This window comes from Pantherophis guttatus, chromosome 6, assembly GCF_059756535.1.
Source record: "Pantherophis guttatus breed Tessera chromosome 6, ASM5975653v1, whole genome shotgun sequence".
NCBI classification, from domain to species: Eukaryota; Metazoa; Chordata; class Lepidosauria; order Squamata; family Colubridae; genus Pantherophis; species Pantherophis guttatus.
In genome coordinates, this window is record NC_142068.1 from 23,431,852 (window position 1) to 23,450,765 (window position 18,914).

Sequence of the window (18,914 nt, forward strand, 5' to 3'; positions counted from 1 at the left end):
TTAATTCAAAGCCTCCAATTAATTAACTTAAAACTGAATCATCACTCTCTCCATAAATCATATGACCTAGTACTAAGTAGATAGTACAGTGCCAGATCCTGTTGATCAGCATAAAGGAAGAATAACTGGAAAAAAACTGATTTCTAATCAGGCATACTATAGCATATTTACTATAGTACATTTTGTGGGGATCCAAGAGGTTTTAGATATTAGCTAATTTTTTGGCCTTCTCTTGTTGTTCCTCAGTCATCACTAAGTGGACATTCAACAATGTAAATTGCAACCTAAAGAAAATCTGGACATCCTTCCCTCAGGGAAATCTTTTCCTTTTATGTACGGTTATTTTGGATTCTAGCCAAAACCTGTTATGATCCTAATTCTATTAGCCAAAGGCCACCAAATCATAATCAATTCCAGCTCCAAAATACATCCTATGGTTCACCTATATAATTCTACAAAACCCACCAAGATGGCTTTCTATAAATGTTATGTATCCTACCTGAGAATGTGATTTTAAACTGCCATGCTTGATTTATTATTACCATGTGCAATTCTAGTCAACTAAAGCAGTTCCCGACATATTTTATCATCAGCCAGAAGGACTTAAGCAGTTGATAATTCTATTTCAGAAACTCCTTAGGCCCATCCCTAAGCAAAAACATTACATGGTACTTCATTCCATTTCTCACTATTATTCCAATCTCCTCTGCATCCCCCAAAACTTGAAGCACATTCTGAGGGCACTCTAAATTACAATATTAAACTTACAACAAGATTGTAATAGAGTGGTAAAAAGCAATTTATCCCTGTCATATTCTAAAAGTATGAATTTATCATAGAAAAAGTATGTAGCAACAGTGTACATATACAATACCAACTTTTATAACATAAAGCAGTTAAAATGCAATTTCTTATACAGCATTATTAGCACAAATAGAAACTGCTTACATTTTTGCCCATTTTCCTTAGTGGTTTATACTGCAGTCCTACATGCTATTTTTTTTTTCCATTTTCATCAATGTTAGCCCATTTTCTATTAAAAGTAATCCCAAAGAACACTGCAAGAGGACTATAGCCTTAAATCATTTGATTTAAAATAAAGCCTCCTGCCTTTAAGTGTTCTCTGATTAGGCACAGTGTTTCAGAGAATCAACCAAATTCAGACTTAGATATGCAATATCTTTGAGCCTGAATGCTCATATTTTGCTAAAAGACTTGAAAATCTAAAACTATAGATTAGTTTGACTTTCAAATCAAGCATAAGCATCAAAAATAATTTCTTATTGCTTATTAGAAATTATTTATGTTATCAATAGTCACAAAGGTATGTTGGCTATACTCCAACTCTACACACTGTATTCATATAAGAGCAGTATACAACTTAACTTGGAGTTATTTCATTTTTAAAATTGTACTTTACAATTTTTATCTCTCTCATAGGGAAAATATTATGTGCTCAATCAAGAATGAAATATTTTCTTTCAAAATTAATCCTCTAAATTATGGAGATTAAGTTATACCCGTTATTTATTTCAGAATAAATTAGGAACCAGCTATTATTAACTCATAGTACAGAATATATGCTATTTAGCAATATATTTCACATATTACAAAACATATTTTGTAAAGTAAAATTGTAGAGAATTCTGTATGTGTATTTATCTGAATGAGTAGGCCTCTATATAAGATATATAAATCTTGATATTATTACTCTTCTTTTTAGCAATAAAAGCAGTGTGATTAACGTTTATTAGATTTAGAATATAATTTAGATGCTATGCTTACATTTGGTAAAAAGAAAAGGGAAAGTATTAGTAAAAAAAGAAAACTTAAACCAAATATTGTATGCACACCTGCATGATCCCATTCCTTAAGAATTAAAGGATGGCATTGTACAACTAAGTAATATAACTTAAAGTAGCTATAAAACAAATATGACATCACCTGGGTCACCTATGACATATAAGTGCCTCTGTACATGGACAAAGACTTTTTAGCTAAACCTTACTAACTCCTAATGTTAGAACTGCTCAAAGTTCTGAGTCTAGGGACAGACTTGACTTGAGCATTTGAAACTCATATAACTTTCTCTGTACTGCAAAACCTTACAAATATTTCTATTTGCTTCTGTATAAAAAAACTCAAAATCTTCTAAATAGAATTTTAGTTATTTTAAAATTATTCCATAAGGTTTTAATAAAATACCATTTGTAGTTTTAAGGAAATGCTCTTTGTCATTATTTATTCAATTAATCCCTGCTTATTAATTTAAAATTTATAATGTAGAAAAAACTAGGTTTGACACAATTCATTCCTGGGTGATTACTGCAGGGATTTAGCCATCGTCATGAAACAGAAAGTAGAAATTAGTAAATATCAAGTTACATTAACTTTTTTCTAAGAAAGAAAATTTAAGCAATATGACTGTTTACATTTGCTATTAAATCCTGTGTCCTCAATTAATATTTTAGGCTTTACACTCTTCTGTCCAAAAGCATGTTTAACTATTTGTGTAAGATTACAGAATGGGATGAAAATTTCATATTTCTAATCTAATAATACAAAAAAAAAGGCACAAAGAATAGTAAAACGTATTTCATTCATTTGTAATAAATTCTGTACTAAAAATTACAGACATTATCATGACATGTTAACAGAACCCAAACTATGTTGGTTAATCCCTGTCACACTTAAGCAGCACAATAATATTGGCGTTATCTTTACTACACCAATATTTACGTGCTGCTACAGCGGAACAAGTATAACTATTATTCTACCCAGGTGCCTATTTAACACATGAAATCAATCTAATGTCAGAAAATTTTTCAACTGGTTTTCTTCCTTAAAATTCTAAAGCAGCAAATAATGACTTGCATATTTATTATTAAACACAAATCATGATGTGCTGCTATAGTACTCTGAGGCTTCCAGAACAAAATTGCCATAATCACTAATAAAATGTATCAAGATATATGAAGTAATAAATTATTTTAGAGAGTACCTGTAAAATCAGAAACCTATTATGGTCTAGGTCAATACCATGACTTCGGAGCAAAAGCCCAACATCTTTAAAAGTTGCTTTCTTCCCACTGATATGGTATATTGAAGAATTATCTTTATAGGCTGTTCTGGAAACATAGAAACTGCTGTTGGGAATGACTTCGTAATCATCCCCTTCCTGTTTTGAAGGAAAACAAAACCAGAAAAACAAATCTTAGTATATTAAGTCATTTCTCTACTTCCAGCTTTCAAAATTATTTCATTTCACAAATCTTTTATATTCCAGTTCAAAGTATAACTGAAGCTAGAATAAATTTTGCAATGCATGTACTGTATTAGTCATGCCAGTATTTTTGTTATCACAATGTCTTAGAAAACAAAAGATCCACTTTCAATTGCCAAAACAGTATCAAAAGATTTGAACAATTTAATTTGTAACACACCTTTCTTTCTGAGTAAACAGGTAACATTATTTGAGTTCAGTGGAAGATTTTAAAATAATTGTATGCAGGATTCCACCTTTTACTTCATCTGTTGCCATCTTATGAAAAAGATGCTTTTCTTCTATATTTTGGACCACTTGCATAGTCTTGTCACTTTAGAATGCTTGTAATATGTAATAATGAAAGCCTTAGTACCTGAACATTTGTGATTACTTTATAATCATTACTATGAGGAAACTTGAAAAAAATGGATTATGTGTAGTTTCAAAAATTACACATTTACCCATGCTCCTGCTTCAGAAGCATTTTCACAGAGATTTTGATAAAAATCCAAAATTATTTTATTTTCATTTTTGTGTTACTAATTTTAGGTAACAGTTTCCTTTCCCAATTTAATTCCTTAAGAATTTATTTTAATAAAAATATGGTAGATAATGCATTTTAGAAAGCTAGTATTAATATAAATAGAAAATTAGCTATGATCTAATTATGTCTAATATCTAAATAGCCATATATCATGGTTTAAATTATAAGAAAAATATTTTAAGTTATATTTAAATTATTACATTAAAATTATTGCATTTTATATATTCCATTCTTTTTGGTCAGAAAAATACCAACTTTAATATCACTTTTATACAAAATTTAGATTTTTAAGTCAGTAATTTGTTATTGGCATGATGTGAGGGTTTTTTTAGGTTTAGGTAAGGTGGGTATTTTTTTTAGTATTTTTTTGTAACACTGAAACATTGACATAAAACCCAAAATTAACTTCAAACTAATCCTTGCAAAAGTAAATCTCATTAAATGTATAATTTGTAAATTCAAGTAAATTGTATCATTTTTTAAAAAGTTAATACTGAAAGAATTATACATGTATGTGTGTATATACATATATATATATTGGATTTTGATCAAAATCCGAAAACACACACACACCACACCCTTGAATTACCTAGAATTTTTTTTAAAAAAAAATATTCAACAATATTTATACCACACATTTGTAGCTGATATGTTTTATACAAACCAAATGTCTGGAATGTTGCAAATTGTGTTTACAGTAAACACTTAATACATTTACACAGAAGAAAATGAATATTAAATATGTCAGTGTTTTATAGACAATAATTCGAATAAGAAAAATTCAAAATTCCCCCACAGTGCTTTTTTCTACATAAATTAAATCAACTGCATAATTAAAAATTCATAGGGCATTAGGTTCTTCAGGTTTAAAAAACATACCTTGTCAATTATCTTTTGAAAATGAACTTCTACAGTGCAGCTCTGGATGTCACTATGTTCATCAGAATTGTGTATCAGTACCGAAATTTTTTTGGATCTTATTTTTTGTGCTCGATAGCCAAAAACAAAGAGCATGGAATCAATCACATTAGATTTTCCACTGCCATTTGGTCCAATAATGCATGAAAAACGCTGCACAACACACAAAAAATACATTGCAGCTTAATGGTTACTAGCAATTGACCTCTCTGTCTTTCACAATGGTTTAAAATACAGTTAAACATGATGCAGGAAAATATGTAGTACAGTACTGGAAAGCTTAGTTTTTATAGCTAAGCATAAAGCATACAAACTACACCCCCTATTAGTTCGCATTTCTAAACTTTTACCAAAAAACATACAGTAAACAAAATGCTACAAACAAGTATGTTCATAATTAGCATCAATAAAATGCTTCAAACTGTAAAAGATTATTTTAATTACCGATTGTTATTCATACGTACTAGGAAAATACTTTGTATACTTTTAGCTTCTTGAACTCCACAACAAGCAACTTTTTGAAAAGTACAAACAATAGCAATTGAGACTTTCATCTGCTCTACCCCCCCTTCACCTCGGTGTTAGTTGCCAATATTTAACTATTAAGTAGAAAAGTCACAATAAATCTTTACTTCAGCATAAAAGTTACATAACCTAGAAAGATACCTTATGAAACGGTCCTAGAATTTGCTCCCCAGCATAAGATTTGAAGTTCTGGTTTACAATGTGAGTTATCATGAGACGAGGAGCTCCAGCTTCATTGGTCATAGCTGGAGGTGGGGGAGGAGAGATGCTACTCAAAATTTCTTCTAAACTTTGATCATCAACTACTCCATTTGTTACTGCTACAGATAACCAAAAATAAGAAAATGGATATACTTAATAACTACAGTAGACACACACATACACATATGTCAATGGAAGAAAAAGCTTCATCTTTAAAGCTATGCTACTGTAACAGAATCAACATATTTGTACAGTAGACTGAATTACTAAGAATTGATCTAGAATGCATCTCTCTCAAATACTGAAGGACTAATTCAATAATCAATTCTATTCTCAGAGCAACCATTTTTTTAATGTAGTAGTACCTTGCTATATTAGAAAATACTTTTATATATATTCATCAAAGAAAACAGAGAATCTTCCCATATTCCTGCATTTTCAGGCACACCCAGAGCAACAGCACACTGTGATTGCTAACTATACATTGCCTTGCAAGTTCTAATGACAGCAACAGCACTACTTCTCAAGGACAGGAAGTTTGTCTCTCTCAAATATACAAACACACACACACAAAACCTGGCCATTTCAGTAAGACTTAGACCTTTTCTAACTCCTTGAGAAAATCTTTTCTCTGAATAATTGGTATCAATTTTCAATTTTCAGTATCAATCCTCTTACTAATATTTGATAAGTAAATTACACTGGCAGTTATTTACTTTTAATGGAGAAAACACACACACGCACAAACACAAAGTTAAAGCATGATCAGTAATTGTCTACCAGTACATAAGGTACAAATACTACTCTCCAAATGTTTCCAAAATTTTTATCTACTTCAATTATCGATGTCATGGGATCACAAGTTATCAGGAATAAAATAATTAACTTTTCCTGAAGTTCTAAATTTGCTTTTAAGCACAACTTTTACCTGAACAATGTATAATCACTGCAGAAGTCAGCACATAATAATAAACAAAATCAAACTATAGTGAGGGTAATTTAAATTAGGACACCTATATGCTAAGTTAATAAAGCAACATCGGGTCAATAAGAGACTGACCTTGCTGAGGTACTTCAGGGGGGTGCATACTCGCTTCTTTTTCAGGTTTCCCATCATTAGAGGACTCCTCCAAGGAATCATTGCCTTTTTGATGGGCTGCCGTAGATATTTTAGTTCTTTTGCTTGGCATGATTTCTGTCTGCTGTTTCAATTCCAAATAATCATACTATAAAAACTGTGAGGTTTGTTTTCCTTTGTGCTGAAGTACTAAAAGAGAAAAGAAAAACCCTATATCTAGACTATAAAAACTTGCATCCAGTCCCAAATATTAATTGATCAAAGCAAAGATTTCAAATTGGCAAGCTATTTGTGACAGCGGCATGTGTTTTCCTAATCTTTACACAGCAGGTATCTTCCATACTGAGGCAGATTGCATATTATAAATTACAATTTACACCTCTCATACTATCCCAACAAATAAGTCAAACTGATAAAGAACCAAAAATGAATTACTAATACGTACTCTGCAGTACAGAAATGGACTATCTAGCATTTAAATTCTTAAAAGTATATTAATACGAACTTAAATGAATATAATGGGATCCAGATATGTTGGTTTTATTCTAAAGTCAAAAGCTACAAAATTGAAATAATTAAAACTCTTTTATAAAGAACAGATCTTAAAATTTAGATGGGTTCCCAATTTGAATTATACATGACCATAACAAGATGAAAAACATGTTTTATGCCTCATGATTTTTTTTAGATATTAGTATTACAGAAATGCCTAAAAACCACTAATCTAGATTAAAGTGTTGGTTTGACTTGGTGTACATAGTATTTTGGAGCAATTATCTTTCTGATTTTTAGCAGAAAAAAACGTACTATTAAGGCAATAGGAAACTTGAGACTGAAGAAAATTGCATATTTCATTACTTCAGAATCCAAAGAAACCCAATTGACAGGAATGAAATTTTGCGTTTATTTTAAAAGAAGTTCCAAAAAACTATCTTATGCAGAGCATTTCATAAAAAGTAGAAGATTAAGTATCCTTAGGGGGTGGGGGGGAAATCAGATTTCTAACCTTCATAAATCCATCACCTCTTCCTCGCCCCTCTTAACTTTTGCATCCATAAGGGGTCGAAGTAGCGGTGTTTCCTAATAGGCTTACCAACCTAATGCAAAATATCACTCAGCGGATCCCAGCCGCAAAATCAAAACTCTGCTGCGATTTGAACGTACAAGTTTTAAAAATTAGCGTCTTGCCAATTTCTGAAAGAATGTATTGGAAGAAGCTTCCCCTCCTCTACACTTCGAAGGCAATGCATGCTTTTTCGAAGTTGCTAGAATAATCGTTTTTTTAAAAAAAAAACAACAACAGGCTGAGCGTTATCATTTAAACGACTAATTATTTTTTCCACACCCCCTCCCCCCCAAAAACTCCCACGAAGATCACTTTTTATAGAAATAATACGAACTGAGCGGGATAGGCACTATGACAGCCTACTTCAAATAAAAAAAATGGCTGTGCGAGAATAAAAGTTAGGGAGTCAACTTGGCGTTTATTAGAGGCAACGGAAAAAAAGCCAACCAATGCCTTCTGTCCCCTTCCCCCACGCGGTGGCGGGGAGTGGGAAAAGCGGGGGAGAAGAAAAAGTGTCCGCCGGTTGGGGGAAGGAGGGGGGGGGAAATGAAGCAAGTGCTTTTTCCCTACAAGAGACAAATTTGCGCGGAATTTCCGTTCTCTCAATTAGGCGGAATGAAATACTTTTCCTCATACAGAACAAATAATTATTTACCGTATCGAAGCTTTAACCTCCGGTCTAATCCCAGCGAGTTCCTCAAAAATATTATCTCCTGAAGCAAAGCGCAGGAATATTATATCCACTGATGAGCTTACCAGGCAGCTACTAAGTATTCCGTCTTCACCCACGAGCGGAGTTGGTAACTAGAAGCGCGGGCCAGCAAGTTTCCGACTAGCAGCCCCTGCAGTACCAGCCACCTTCGTTTCCTGCCTGCAGCCTTGGCGGCTTGTACACTCGAAAATGGCGCCCAAACGGCAAACTCGTAACGAAATTCGTTAGAAAAGCGCAAAGCATGCTGGGGTAAGAAAGGGGCAGGCTTCCCGTAGGTTTGAAAGGAGGAAAAAAAAAATAATGAAACGCTCCCCCGCGCCGCCATCTTGTTTTCCGTTATTTAGCGAAAAGGTGGCGGATTGTTTTCACGTCATGTTTTCTCAACAGTTGTTTTTTTTGAAGCTTTACGGGGGAGGAGGCAAGAGGCATACTTCCCAGTTTTTTTGAAGACTATGTTTGAAAATTATCCCCAGATAACAAAAGGAGAGGGAGGGACCCGAACAATCCTCCCGTTGTGTAGTAGGCGGGTTACTTAGCAACAGCCTAGAGATAATGGAATAATAGTGGGGTTTTTTTTTTTAAAAAAAAGACTGATTGCAGCCTTTACTTTTTTAAAAAAAAAAAAAGAAAGAAACATATTTAATTTTGTGTGTATTGATTAAACTTGACAGGTTGGGTTGCTGACGTCAGGGCTGGCGTCATGCACTCGGGGATACCCGAGTTTGGGGAGAGAAAAAAAAGGAGTCAAACCTCGTGGGGGTGGGTGAAGATTGCTAGGGATTAGGCATAGGAACTCTCGCGGGAAGTAGCTATAGAAACCGAGCCGCTTCCTCTCAGGGTGCAAAACGGCAGAGAAGCTCCTCTTTTCTTGGGGCAGGTATTTCGGAAGGTGCGGTTGGGAGACTGGCGCCTTTAGCTTCACCGAGGTTCAGAACACCTGTCCTAGGAGAGACCTACTTCGTTTCTCCTGGCTCCGAGTTCTCTCAGGTAAGTTCTTCCCATAGAAGTTCTTCACTTTGGACAGGTAAGGAGGGGAAAAAAGGTGAGCCGGAGGTAAAGAGACCGCAGAGGCGAGTGATGAGAGACTGCAACGCGGGGTCGCTTATTGACAAACCCAGGTCGGTGGGACTAGTTTCGTTGAGTCGCCTTTGCCTTCAGAGACTTACTGGCAAAGGACAGGATTATTACCATTCCTGGTCATTGCCCGTCAGAGAAGGGGTTAACCACCACCAGACCTTCCCTCCGCCAGATCTATCTACAGTACCAGAAACTGGATAAGTGTAAGTATGCAAAAGCCCCAGTGATACCTGTCACTTGCACGGTAAGAGTTATTTGGGAAGCGAATTTGAGGCTTTGTTTTGTTTTCCTTTGCTGTACATGACTGCAAGGGGAAACTCCCCTTCTTGATCCTTTTCCTTATTTATTTTTCTTTATTTTATTTGTCAAGCATGTATTAGATAACAGATATAAGTATAAACATGATTATGAATACATGAAATGGATGCGAATAAAAGGGGACATTAGGACAGGGACGGTAGGCACGTTGGTGTGCTTATGCATGCCCCTTACAGACCTCTTAACAATTCGTCAAAATATCTGAAAAGATTTCAGAACTTAAAACTAGTGGAGTTATGGAAGATAACAAGCTGATCCTGGTGGTTCCTGTTAAAATTCAATAGATTTTGAAATGAAGTCATATTTGCTACTGCCTACCTTCAGTGAAATGCTAACACTTTATTACATTATGTCATTTAGTATATGCTCTGAGGCTTTGAAACAGGAAAGAAACTTAAGAACTTCTCATCATCATCTTATTAGAGAGGGGGGAAAAGAATGCTTCATTATTAAACAGGCAAATTGCATATTTTACTCTATTTTCATTTTTTTTTTTTTTTGCCAAATTAAACTGCATGTAAAGATGGATTCAGGAGTCCATAATCTCACTGAATACCAGAGCCTTGTAATGTAGAATGCCAATTGAAGGTTAAAGTACATTGCATGTTAGTAGTCTGTTTCAGTTATAATGTGACAGAGAAAATTTTCAGTTCTTTTAGTACATATTTCCCTAGGAATTTGAATTAAAGTTCACATTTATGGAAGTTGCAACAAGAAAGGAAAGGAAGGAGTCCCTACGGATTTTATTTTGCTAGGATTTTACTCTGCTAGTTGTTGATGAATATAGGGGGTGGCCACCCATCTCTGTTTCAAGGCCGTTGAGCCAGTACTGTCCAAAGATATTTCTGCAGTCATGTGGCCAGCATAACATCACAGAATGCTGTTTCCTCTTACCAAAGTAGTACCTATTTATCTTCTTGCATTTGCATGCTTTTGAACTGCTAGGTAGAAAGACAGGTTCTCACCCCCATTGTGCAGTGCTGGGTCTTGAATCCAGACTGTTGGCTATCCAGCCTACAAACCCAGCATCTTAATGGCCAAGCCATCACATCAACCTGAAAGAAAATATTTCCGAAAAGTGTAAGTTTGTTAAGAGTTAGCAGCTATGGTTCAGAGGTAAAACTTCATTCTCAATTTGTCTCGTGTAATAAATTTACTGAAAGAGAAAATTATAGTGTAGTTATAATAGAGAACAAAATTGAAGATCTACTGATAAATCAGGCACAGTCTCATAGAAGCTAACAGGCATATAACCTGAAATAGTATAGGCCAGCTCGCCTATACATATAGCATGCTGTAGTTGTGGTTACGGGCTCTCTGATTTTCTAAGAAAAGCATAGTGTGTAATGAGCTCCCTCTGAAATTCAGATAGCTTTTACCAAAAGCTTGCTAACAACTGAATAAATAATAATACAAATATTTCTAGTACTGTAGAATTTCTCCCTTACTTTGCACTCTTGGAGTTTTCCTATGATAATCTCTTACAGTAGAAAATACAACTCTGAGGGGCCTTAAAAACCAATACTTTTATTAAGCAATATGTTTCATAGATTCTGGCATATTTCAGGTAAGGGAATTTCTACTGCTAAGACTAACATGTTGACTGTCATTAAGCCATGGTGTAATTTATTTGGCTTTGATTTAGCTTCTTGTGTAAACATAGCCATTGTGTCTTCTGAATGATTAAGTGTAACATAGGAATCTAGCAATTTATATCGAACTAAAATTAAACTATACTTTATTATTGGTGATCGCAGCTAATTGCTCTTCAAAACAAGTAGGTAGAAAGTAGGTGGAATTTGATTTGTGACCAGTGTGGTCCTTGCTTTAATCATTTTTTAAAATTCAAAATTAAGATTCTTAAATAGAGAAAATCAAGAGTTCACACTATTTCAGTGCTCAAAGGGTGACTAAGTTAATGTTTTATCTGGATATTACTTAAAGTTTTTACTGCCATGAAAAGGTCTGCTTTCTGTTGTTTCAACTTTTTGTTGTTTCCAGAGAGAAGAATTCTACATGCATATTTCAGTAAAATGACAAATCAACTCTGTTTTACAGAGCAAAGGGTTTCCATATATTATTTAGATGCTGTAATGTTATGCACATCTACATGAAAGCCCAAGTTAAAACTTTACATCTTGCTTCTAAGAAAATAATCAGGTGCCACATATCTAGAGAGTCTGTTAAACAGCTCTATTCAGTTTTAATATATTTACTTTTATGGATAGTAATTGTAACATTCTTTGGAAGTTCATCTTAGCTAAAAAATGGGGAATAATACATTGTTACACTAATAAAAGTATACTTTCAGTGTCATTTATACTAAAATGACCATCAAGGATAGTCTAAATCCTTGATTTATCCTGATAATATAAAAAATTACAAACAAGTTGTGAAAACTTAGACAGGTTTATTTATTTATTCATTGAAAACAATAGACTAAAGAGTAATAAAATGTACTGAAATTTTGATGTGAAATATCTGTAGAGGAAGGTTATGTGACTAAGTTAAAAGTTAACATGATTTTTTGTAAACTGTCTTATATAATTTTTTATATAAATATGTGTTAAAAATTGCACTGAAAAGTGGAAGATCTCTGCATCTTCTCTAGTGCAAGGGAAAAGATTGTATCAGCAGTTGAGAGAGTAAGAGAGCCATAATCAGAAACAGAATCTGAAGATGTATATTCATTCACACATAGATATGAGATTGTGAGCCATGTGATGTATTGAAACTTTTTTCATTTTAAAAGTACTGTATGAAAAACTTTATTTTTAAAATGCAATAACAAAGTTATATGCTGTACTCTCATATTACATCATTCTCATATTTAGTTAATAAATGACAAGTTTCAGCTATATTGTAACTGGATGAAACAAATTATTTTAAGAACATATAAAGATTGCCTTTTAAATTAACCAGCTCTTAAGCCTGATCTTGCTTATTCTATGTTATTAAAATGTGCATTTATGCCTAATTGTAGCATTCTCAAAAAGTTCAACCTTTAAACCTTTTAGAAATAAAATTTATAAGAAATATCTTTTTTTCTTTTCAAATTAAGTTGTTAAATATTCTGGAGCAAACTGATATATCCTGTAGTTGTATCTATTTTAGGCCTTATAAAAACTTTTATGTAGTAATTCTTCAGTGGGTTGTGGTCCATTTATCATAGGAGTCCCAAGAGATTAGAAAGCCTGTGTTCTAATTAATAGGATATGCTCTTCTGAATAAGCAAGAGCCTTTTAGTTAATTTTAATGCAAGTACCTTTCATTGTAGAAGTTACATGAGAACTATTGTTTTGCAGAGCATTTTGTATTATTTTCTGGTTTTTTGTAGATATATATTGTTTCTTACTCTTCAGTTTATACCAGGAAATAGACCCAAGACTTTTAATACTAATATTTAATAAATTATGGTACCAATATGGTCAATATTTTACCATTCTTATGCATATAATTATATTGCATTTTATTACCTTTGATCAGAGGACATATTAGCTTACAATTGATTAATACTTAATTTTCATGCAAGTGTGTATTGTTACATTTTAGGGCAAAATCCTAAAGAATAGGTAAAATGTAATATGGTTACATTACAATAAAATAATTTAAAAATAGGTCCTTTAAAATATGCTTATGTGCCATAAACATTCCAAAGATATCAGCAATACTTTAGGATTTTTGTTTTATGTTTAAAATTTCAAACAACAGCTTGAAATAATTGACATGAACCTTTGGACTGTGCCAAAATTGTTCACAGACACATCTTTGGGAGATAGAATATTTCCTACTGTTACCATTTCAAAAGTTTTCCCCCCCTTATACCTGCCAATCAAATTGATCTTAAAGAAGAACTTTCAAACAGGATCCTTATCACAAATATTACTTAGGGTTAGTTAGATGCGGCTGGTTTTCTGCCAAAGACTGATATGAATGTTGCTAGGACAGACAGAGCACATTGAGTTGGTCTTTGAAATACTTGGGCAATCTATGCAACTGATAAAGAATATTCTTCCACATTTTGGGCACTTGTATTTCTAGACTTCTTCAAAAGAAGCTCCTTATGGAACACAGTGAAATAGTCTAACCCAGGTGTGAGTAATGTATAAAATGGCCAAAGTCTAATTAAAGATGATGGCTAAGATAGCAAAAGATTTGCAGGCCATCAGTAGAGTTGGAACCTGATTGTACAGGGGAATTCTGCTTATTCCAAGAAAAAGCTTATTGTTATCTCCAGGTAGATTATATTTGAAGTAATTACCTGCCAATTTAGATACATTTCAGCTTCTTACCATTTAATGGTTCCAAAACCTCTTTATACTTGTTTGGACTCCACTATCTTTCTGGAGCTTATAAATAGAAAAAAGAAGTAAACTTGGATTTTATATTACATTGGCAAAATTATAACAGGAGATTTTAGAAGACTTACCAGCTGATTCATATAGATGTTGATCTTCATAAACCAACAATTATAAAGTAGAGTTGAAAATTCAGGAAAATTGAAAAATATCTCTGTATTGCTACTTTGGACAAAACAGTCCTTAAAATATGTTTGCATTTATTAAAGTGTTTGTCTATTATGTAGTCTTGGAGGATACTGTATTAATGATTTTTAAAATATTTACAGTTGTAACGTGTGCAATCAAGACAACATTTCTTCGTCCATGAATCTGCTGGCTTATTAGCACAAAACATATAGTCCAAATGAGGTTAAAGATATCACTGCTAAAAGAACCAAAACATATCCTTTGTTTATGTCTGAAATATTGTTGTCAATGTAGTGGACATTATGTTTCTCAATGTTTGTAGTAATTTATATTTTAAAAAGGATGCATTATAAGATAATAAAATGTGTGGTATCCTGCAGTGAAACAAGTAAACTCATTTTGTACAAATCAAAATCCCCCTGCCATTTAAGAATTATTTTTTACCCATCTTCAATAAAATATTACAGTGGTATAAAGAAAAAAAATTGAATGAAAACACATTATTTATGAAATAATAACTGCATGATCCAAGTATGTAAGATATCTCGGTTGAAGATGTCAGCCTAAAGTTTGGAGAAAATCTCTGTATTATGTTTGTAGCCAAATTTTGACACACTTGGGTGTTAAAAGTTCCCAACATTAGAATCTGTTTCCCATGTATTCTGGAATAATTTAATTCATTGTAAGAGAAATCTTGATTGTTGTAGATGGTTTTATAATTATTTGGTTGTTTCTTCAGAATAAGAACTTGGAGGAAACACTAGGAAGAAAAAACAAGCATTGATTTTAATTTATTAATCAAATTTGTGTGTTGATTACCTCTCAACTACTAAGGCAGCTCACAAGTAAAATGAGAAATATTATTAATAAGAAAGGAAAATAAAAGATGGCGAGAACAGCAAACTAGATAAGAATGAAACAAAGGACTTCACTCTCCCTCACCAAAGGTTTCGCCAAAGAACCAAATCTTCAAGGTCCTAGATAACAGCAAGGAGCAACGGCCAGGAGATCTGTGGGACAACTTCATTCTAGAGGATCAGTATTGCTACAGAAAAGTTACACTTTTGGAGTGCCAATAGAAGCACTGTTTAATTGAAGAACTCAGAATGTGCAAACCCTATAAGATTTAATCAATGGAATAGATGCTTTTGGGGGAAAAATATGTCATGTTGGCTTTATAGGTAACTACCAAAACCTTGAGTCATACCCAATTGCAAACTGATAACCAGTGCTGCATCAAAAGCAGACATATTACATGGACATAGGGTACCTGAGGAGCCACCTCACCTGATTGGACTAATCTACGCCACTCATTTCAGTGGAAAGGGCCTACTTTGGATCCCATTAGCCAAAGAATTTCAACTGGTGGAATCCAGGAGAAAAGCCTTTTCTGCTATGGCCTCTACCTCTGGAATATTCTCCTGTCAGAGGTGAGGTCTGTTCCCACATTCCTGGCCTTCAGGAAGAGCCTAAAAACGTGACTATGCCACTTGGCCTGGGGCTCCAGCAAGGGCCCTGCTACATTGGAGTTGGCTGACGGGATAGGAAAAGTTCTCACCTCCTAGACACCCGTCACCGTTTGTTTTTAACTTTTAACTTCTCTCTTCAATTTTTTCTAATTGTAATTGTTTTTAGCACTTTAAAACTTTTTATTATATTGTAAGCTGCCCAGAGTTTTCATATCAGTGAGATGGGTGGCGTATAAATTTAATAAATAAAGTGCTTACATTTGCCTACACTGCTGCATTCTGGACCAGTTGAAGCTTCCTGATGGTCTTCAAAGGCAGTTCAGTATAGACTGAATTGCAGTAGTTAGGTTGTGAGGTGACCAGGGCATGAGAGACTGTCTGAAGGGCCCCCCCGATCTAAGAAAGGGTACAACTGTCACACCAGATAAAGTTGTGCAAAAGTCTTCCTTGCCACATCTGCCACCTCTTCTTTGAGCAGGATCTGCGAATCCAGAAAGACTCCCCATGTGGTGCACCTGAAAAGGGGAAAACAATCCTTGCCAAATAGAAACAAGGTATCCCCAGATCTGGACAACCCAAACACCCACAACTACTTGATCTTGATAGGACTGAGTTGGAGACAGCTTCTCCCCAAACAAAAATATGATTAAAGGTTTTGAAGAGAAATAAACGGGGCTTGTAAAAAAAATGTTGATCTGCTAAAGGTTTTGAGAATATGGAAAGCATGTGAAATAGAGACGATTTGAAACCTCATCTAAACTGTTCATTGTTAAACACTTCAACAATAAGGAGCAAAAAAAAAAAAAGGAATTTCCTATTGCTTGGTGATGGATTAAAAACATGATTAGGAATAAATAGCCTGTTCTCAAAATAGAAGGATATAAACAAGCTTTTTAACTGTTAAACTTCTACAGTTTGCAATATTGTATTGCTGTTCTCTAGGAAAAGTTTGAATTGTGAAAGTTCTGTTTAAATTAAATAGATCAGTCAGTAATTATCAAGTCTTAATGATTTCAGTGGATTTACAGATGGATTTGGATTCAAGACAACATTTTTACTATGTGCTAATTTTTATTCACATTCTCTGAAGAGGAGATGTTATAGTACTTTCATTTGAGCAAAGCAGCTCTCATACAAACAAAACTGTACAAATATTTGTTGTAAATTCTAGGATTAAGCATACCAATCCATGTATTTTTTGTGCTGAAAAATTCAGATGCTGAGATTTTAAAATAAAATGTACTATAATATTTATTGTATCAATTTTTAAAACAAATTTAAATTCTTTTTCAATAATGCATGAGTCAAATGTGTTACAAATAATTTTATTCCTTAATTCTTTTAAAACATAAGGAATTAGTTAGCTGCGTAGGCTGGACAACAGCAGATGAACTATATTCATGCAGCGATGATCACCAGATTATAAAATGGAACTTGTTAAATGGAGAAACAGCACAAGTTGTCAAACTTCCTGATGATATCTATCCTTTAGATCTTCACTGGTTTCCTAAAAGTTTAGGTGGAAAGAGACAAACCCATGCTGAAAATTTTGTACTTACAAGTTCTGATGGTAAGTTGCCTTGAAAACGTATGTTATTCATTTTGGGGTACTATCAAATATGATTTACCATCCTAAATCACTACTTTTGATTCATTGACACATTGATTATATTTGCACATAACACTAGCAGGATTTATTTTGTCCAGTGTTGTTCAGATAACGTAAAGTTGATCTTTTAGACAAGCAAATTAATAATATTTTGGCCAATTTCTTATTTGTTTTTCCCTTCGATTATTTTTCTAACCAAGTGGCATCTCCAAGTTGCACTCTGCTTATTTTTTTTTCTTTTATTATACAATGTTTGTGATGATTTACTGGGTAAGTACTTTTACATTATGTTATCGCTTCATAAGATCTTGGTAAGACCACACTTGGAATACTGAATCCAGTTTTGATCATCACAATATAAAAAACATTTTGAGACCCTGGTAAAAGTGCAGAGAAGAGCAACAAAGATGATTAGAGGGCTGGAGGCTAGAATATATGAAGAATTGGGTTTGTTTAGTCTATTAAAAAGAAGGACTAGGGGCGACATGATAGCAGTTTTCCAGTATTTGAGAGGTTGCCACAAAGAATGGGGGTGGGGTGGGGGTGTCAATCTATTTTCCAAAGCACTAGAAGGCGAGACAAGAAGCAATGGTTGAAAACTAACCAAGGAGAACCTAGAACTAAGAAATTTCCTGAGAGTGCAAACAATAAATCAGTGGAACAGTTTGCCTTCAGAAGTACTCCATTACTGGAGGCTTTTAAAAAGAGACTGGAGAGCCATTCGTCTGACATAGTATAAGGTCTCCGGCTTGAGCAGGGGTTGAACTAGAAGACCTCCAAGGTCCCTTCCAACTTTGTATTCTGTTATGGAAATAAATGTCAATAGTGTTGATTTGATGCATTATCTATGTAGCTGAAATGTTTTTCTTTTTTTTTTAATGGAATGTGTGTATTAGCTTTTCAATATCTTTTTGTAAGGTATATATTAGTAATGATTTTTGGTGGCATGTACAGTATATTATCCATATGTATGTGTGAAGGGCAAGAAAGAATTTGTCCAAAGACAATTGAACTTAGACACAGTTTTGGTTGTCCTGGATATGGTCTGTATAATTTATCATTATAGTGTTGTGTTGATGTGTGGCAGTGGACTGGAAAATGGAACTGGGTTTTGAAGGTAAAAATTATACAGGTAGTCCTCGAGTTATATGACATTTTTCTTAAGCATTAGCTTTATTCTTGAATAAATAAACTGGCTTGAATAAAAGTCCTACTGAACTGAATAATTCTTAAATCACTTTAATATTAATTCCTTTGTTCTTTGATAGATTTGAAAATCAATTTCTGTCTGGAAAAGTGGAATTAAAATTATCAATTTTTTTTTACAAATACTAACACATACACTTTTTATTCATTCTGCTTTTCATCTTTACTGGTTCTTTAAAAGTGTTTCTCCCCCCCTCCCCCCCCGCCGCCGCCTCCACTAGTTTTTGTTTCACTGATGACTAATTGTTAAAACTGAAACAGAATATTTAAAGCGTTTGTGGTAGCAAATGAATATAACAGACATAGTTTTGTGCATGCAGTACATGAAAAGCCTGCTAATATCTTATTTGGATGATTTCCAGAACAGCAAAAATGCTTCAATATTGAGAATCTTCATGGCTTCATTAATTAATAAAAACGGGGGGAAAGGAGTAGATAT

At 33.7% G+C, this 18,914-nt stretch overlaps 2 protein-coding genes across 7 annotated transcripts in view; one reads left to right on the forward strand and one right to left on the reverse strand.

Moving 5' to 3' along the window:
• Positions 1 to 8,767, reverse strand: part of SMC4 (structural maintenance of chromosomes 4) — a 40,064-nt gene extending 31,297 nt beyond the window's left edge. Inside the window, exons 1-5 of one of the 2 annotated variants that reach the window (XM_034439101.3) lie at positions 8,354 to 8,767; positions 6,514 to 6,720; positions 5,394 to 5,572; positions 4,689 to 4,880; positions 3,002 to 3,178 (exon numbers count right to left, since the gene is read on the reverse strand). In XM_034439101.3, the coding sequence (XP_034294992.2) occupies positions 3,002 to 3,178; positions 4,689 to 4,880; positions 5,394 to 5,572; positions 6,514 to 6,643 (678 nt within the window). In that variant the 5' untranslated portion in view covers positions 6,644 to 6,720; positions 8,354 to 8,767. Of the gene's footprint in view, positions 1 to 3,001; positions 3,179 to 4,688; positions 4,881 to 5,393; positions 5,573 to 6,513; positions 6,721 to 8,252 lie in introns of both variants that reach the window. The other variant, XM_034439100.3, reaches the window with a different exon arrangement.
• Positions 8,591 to 18,914, forward strand: part of IFT80 (intraflagellar transport 80) — a 63,454-nt gene continuing 53,130 nt past the window's right edge. For 2 of the 5 annotated variants that reach the window (XM_087872099.1, XM_087872101.1), the window contains exons 1-3: positions 8,591 to 9,296; positions 14,332 to 14,440; positions 17,004 to 17,230. In XM_087872099.1, the coding sequence (XP_087728225.1) occupies positions 14,409 to 14,440; positions 17,004 to 17,230 (259 nt within the window). In that variant the 5' untranslated portion in view covers positions 8,591 to 9,296; positions 14,332 to 14,408. Of the gene's footprint in view, positions 9,297 to 14,331; positions 15,622 to 17,003; positions 17,231 to 18,914 lie in introns of all 5 variants that reach the window. The other 3 variants (XM_087872102.1, XM_034439106.3, XM_034439105.3) reach the window with 3 other exon arrangements.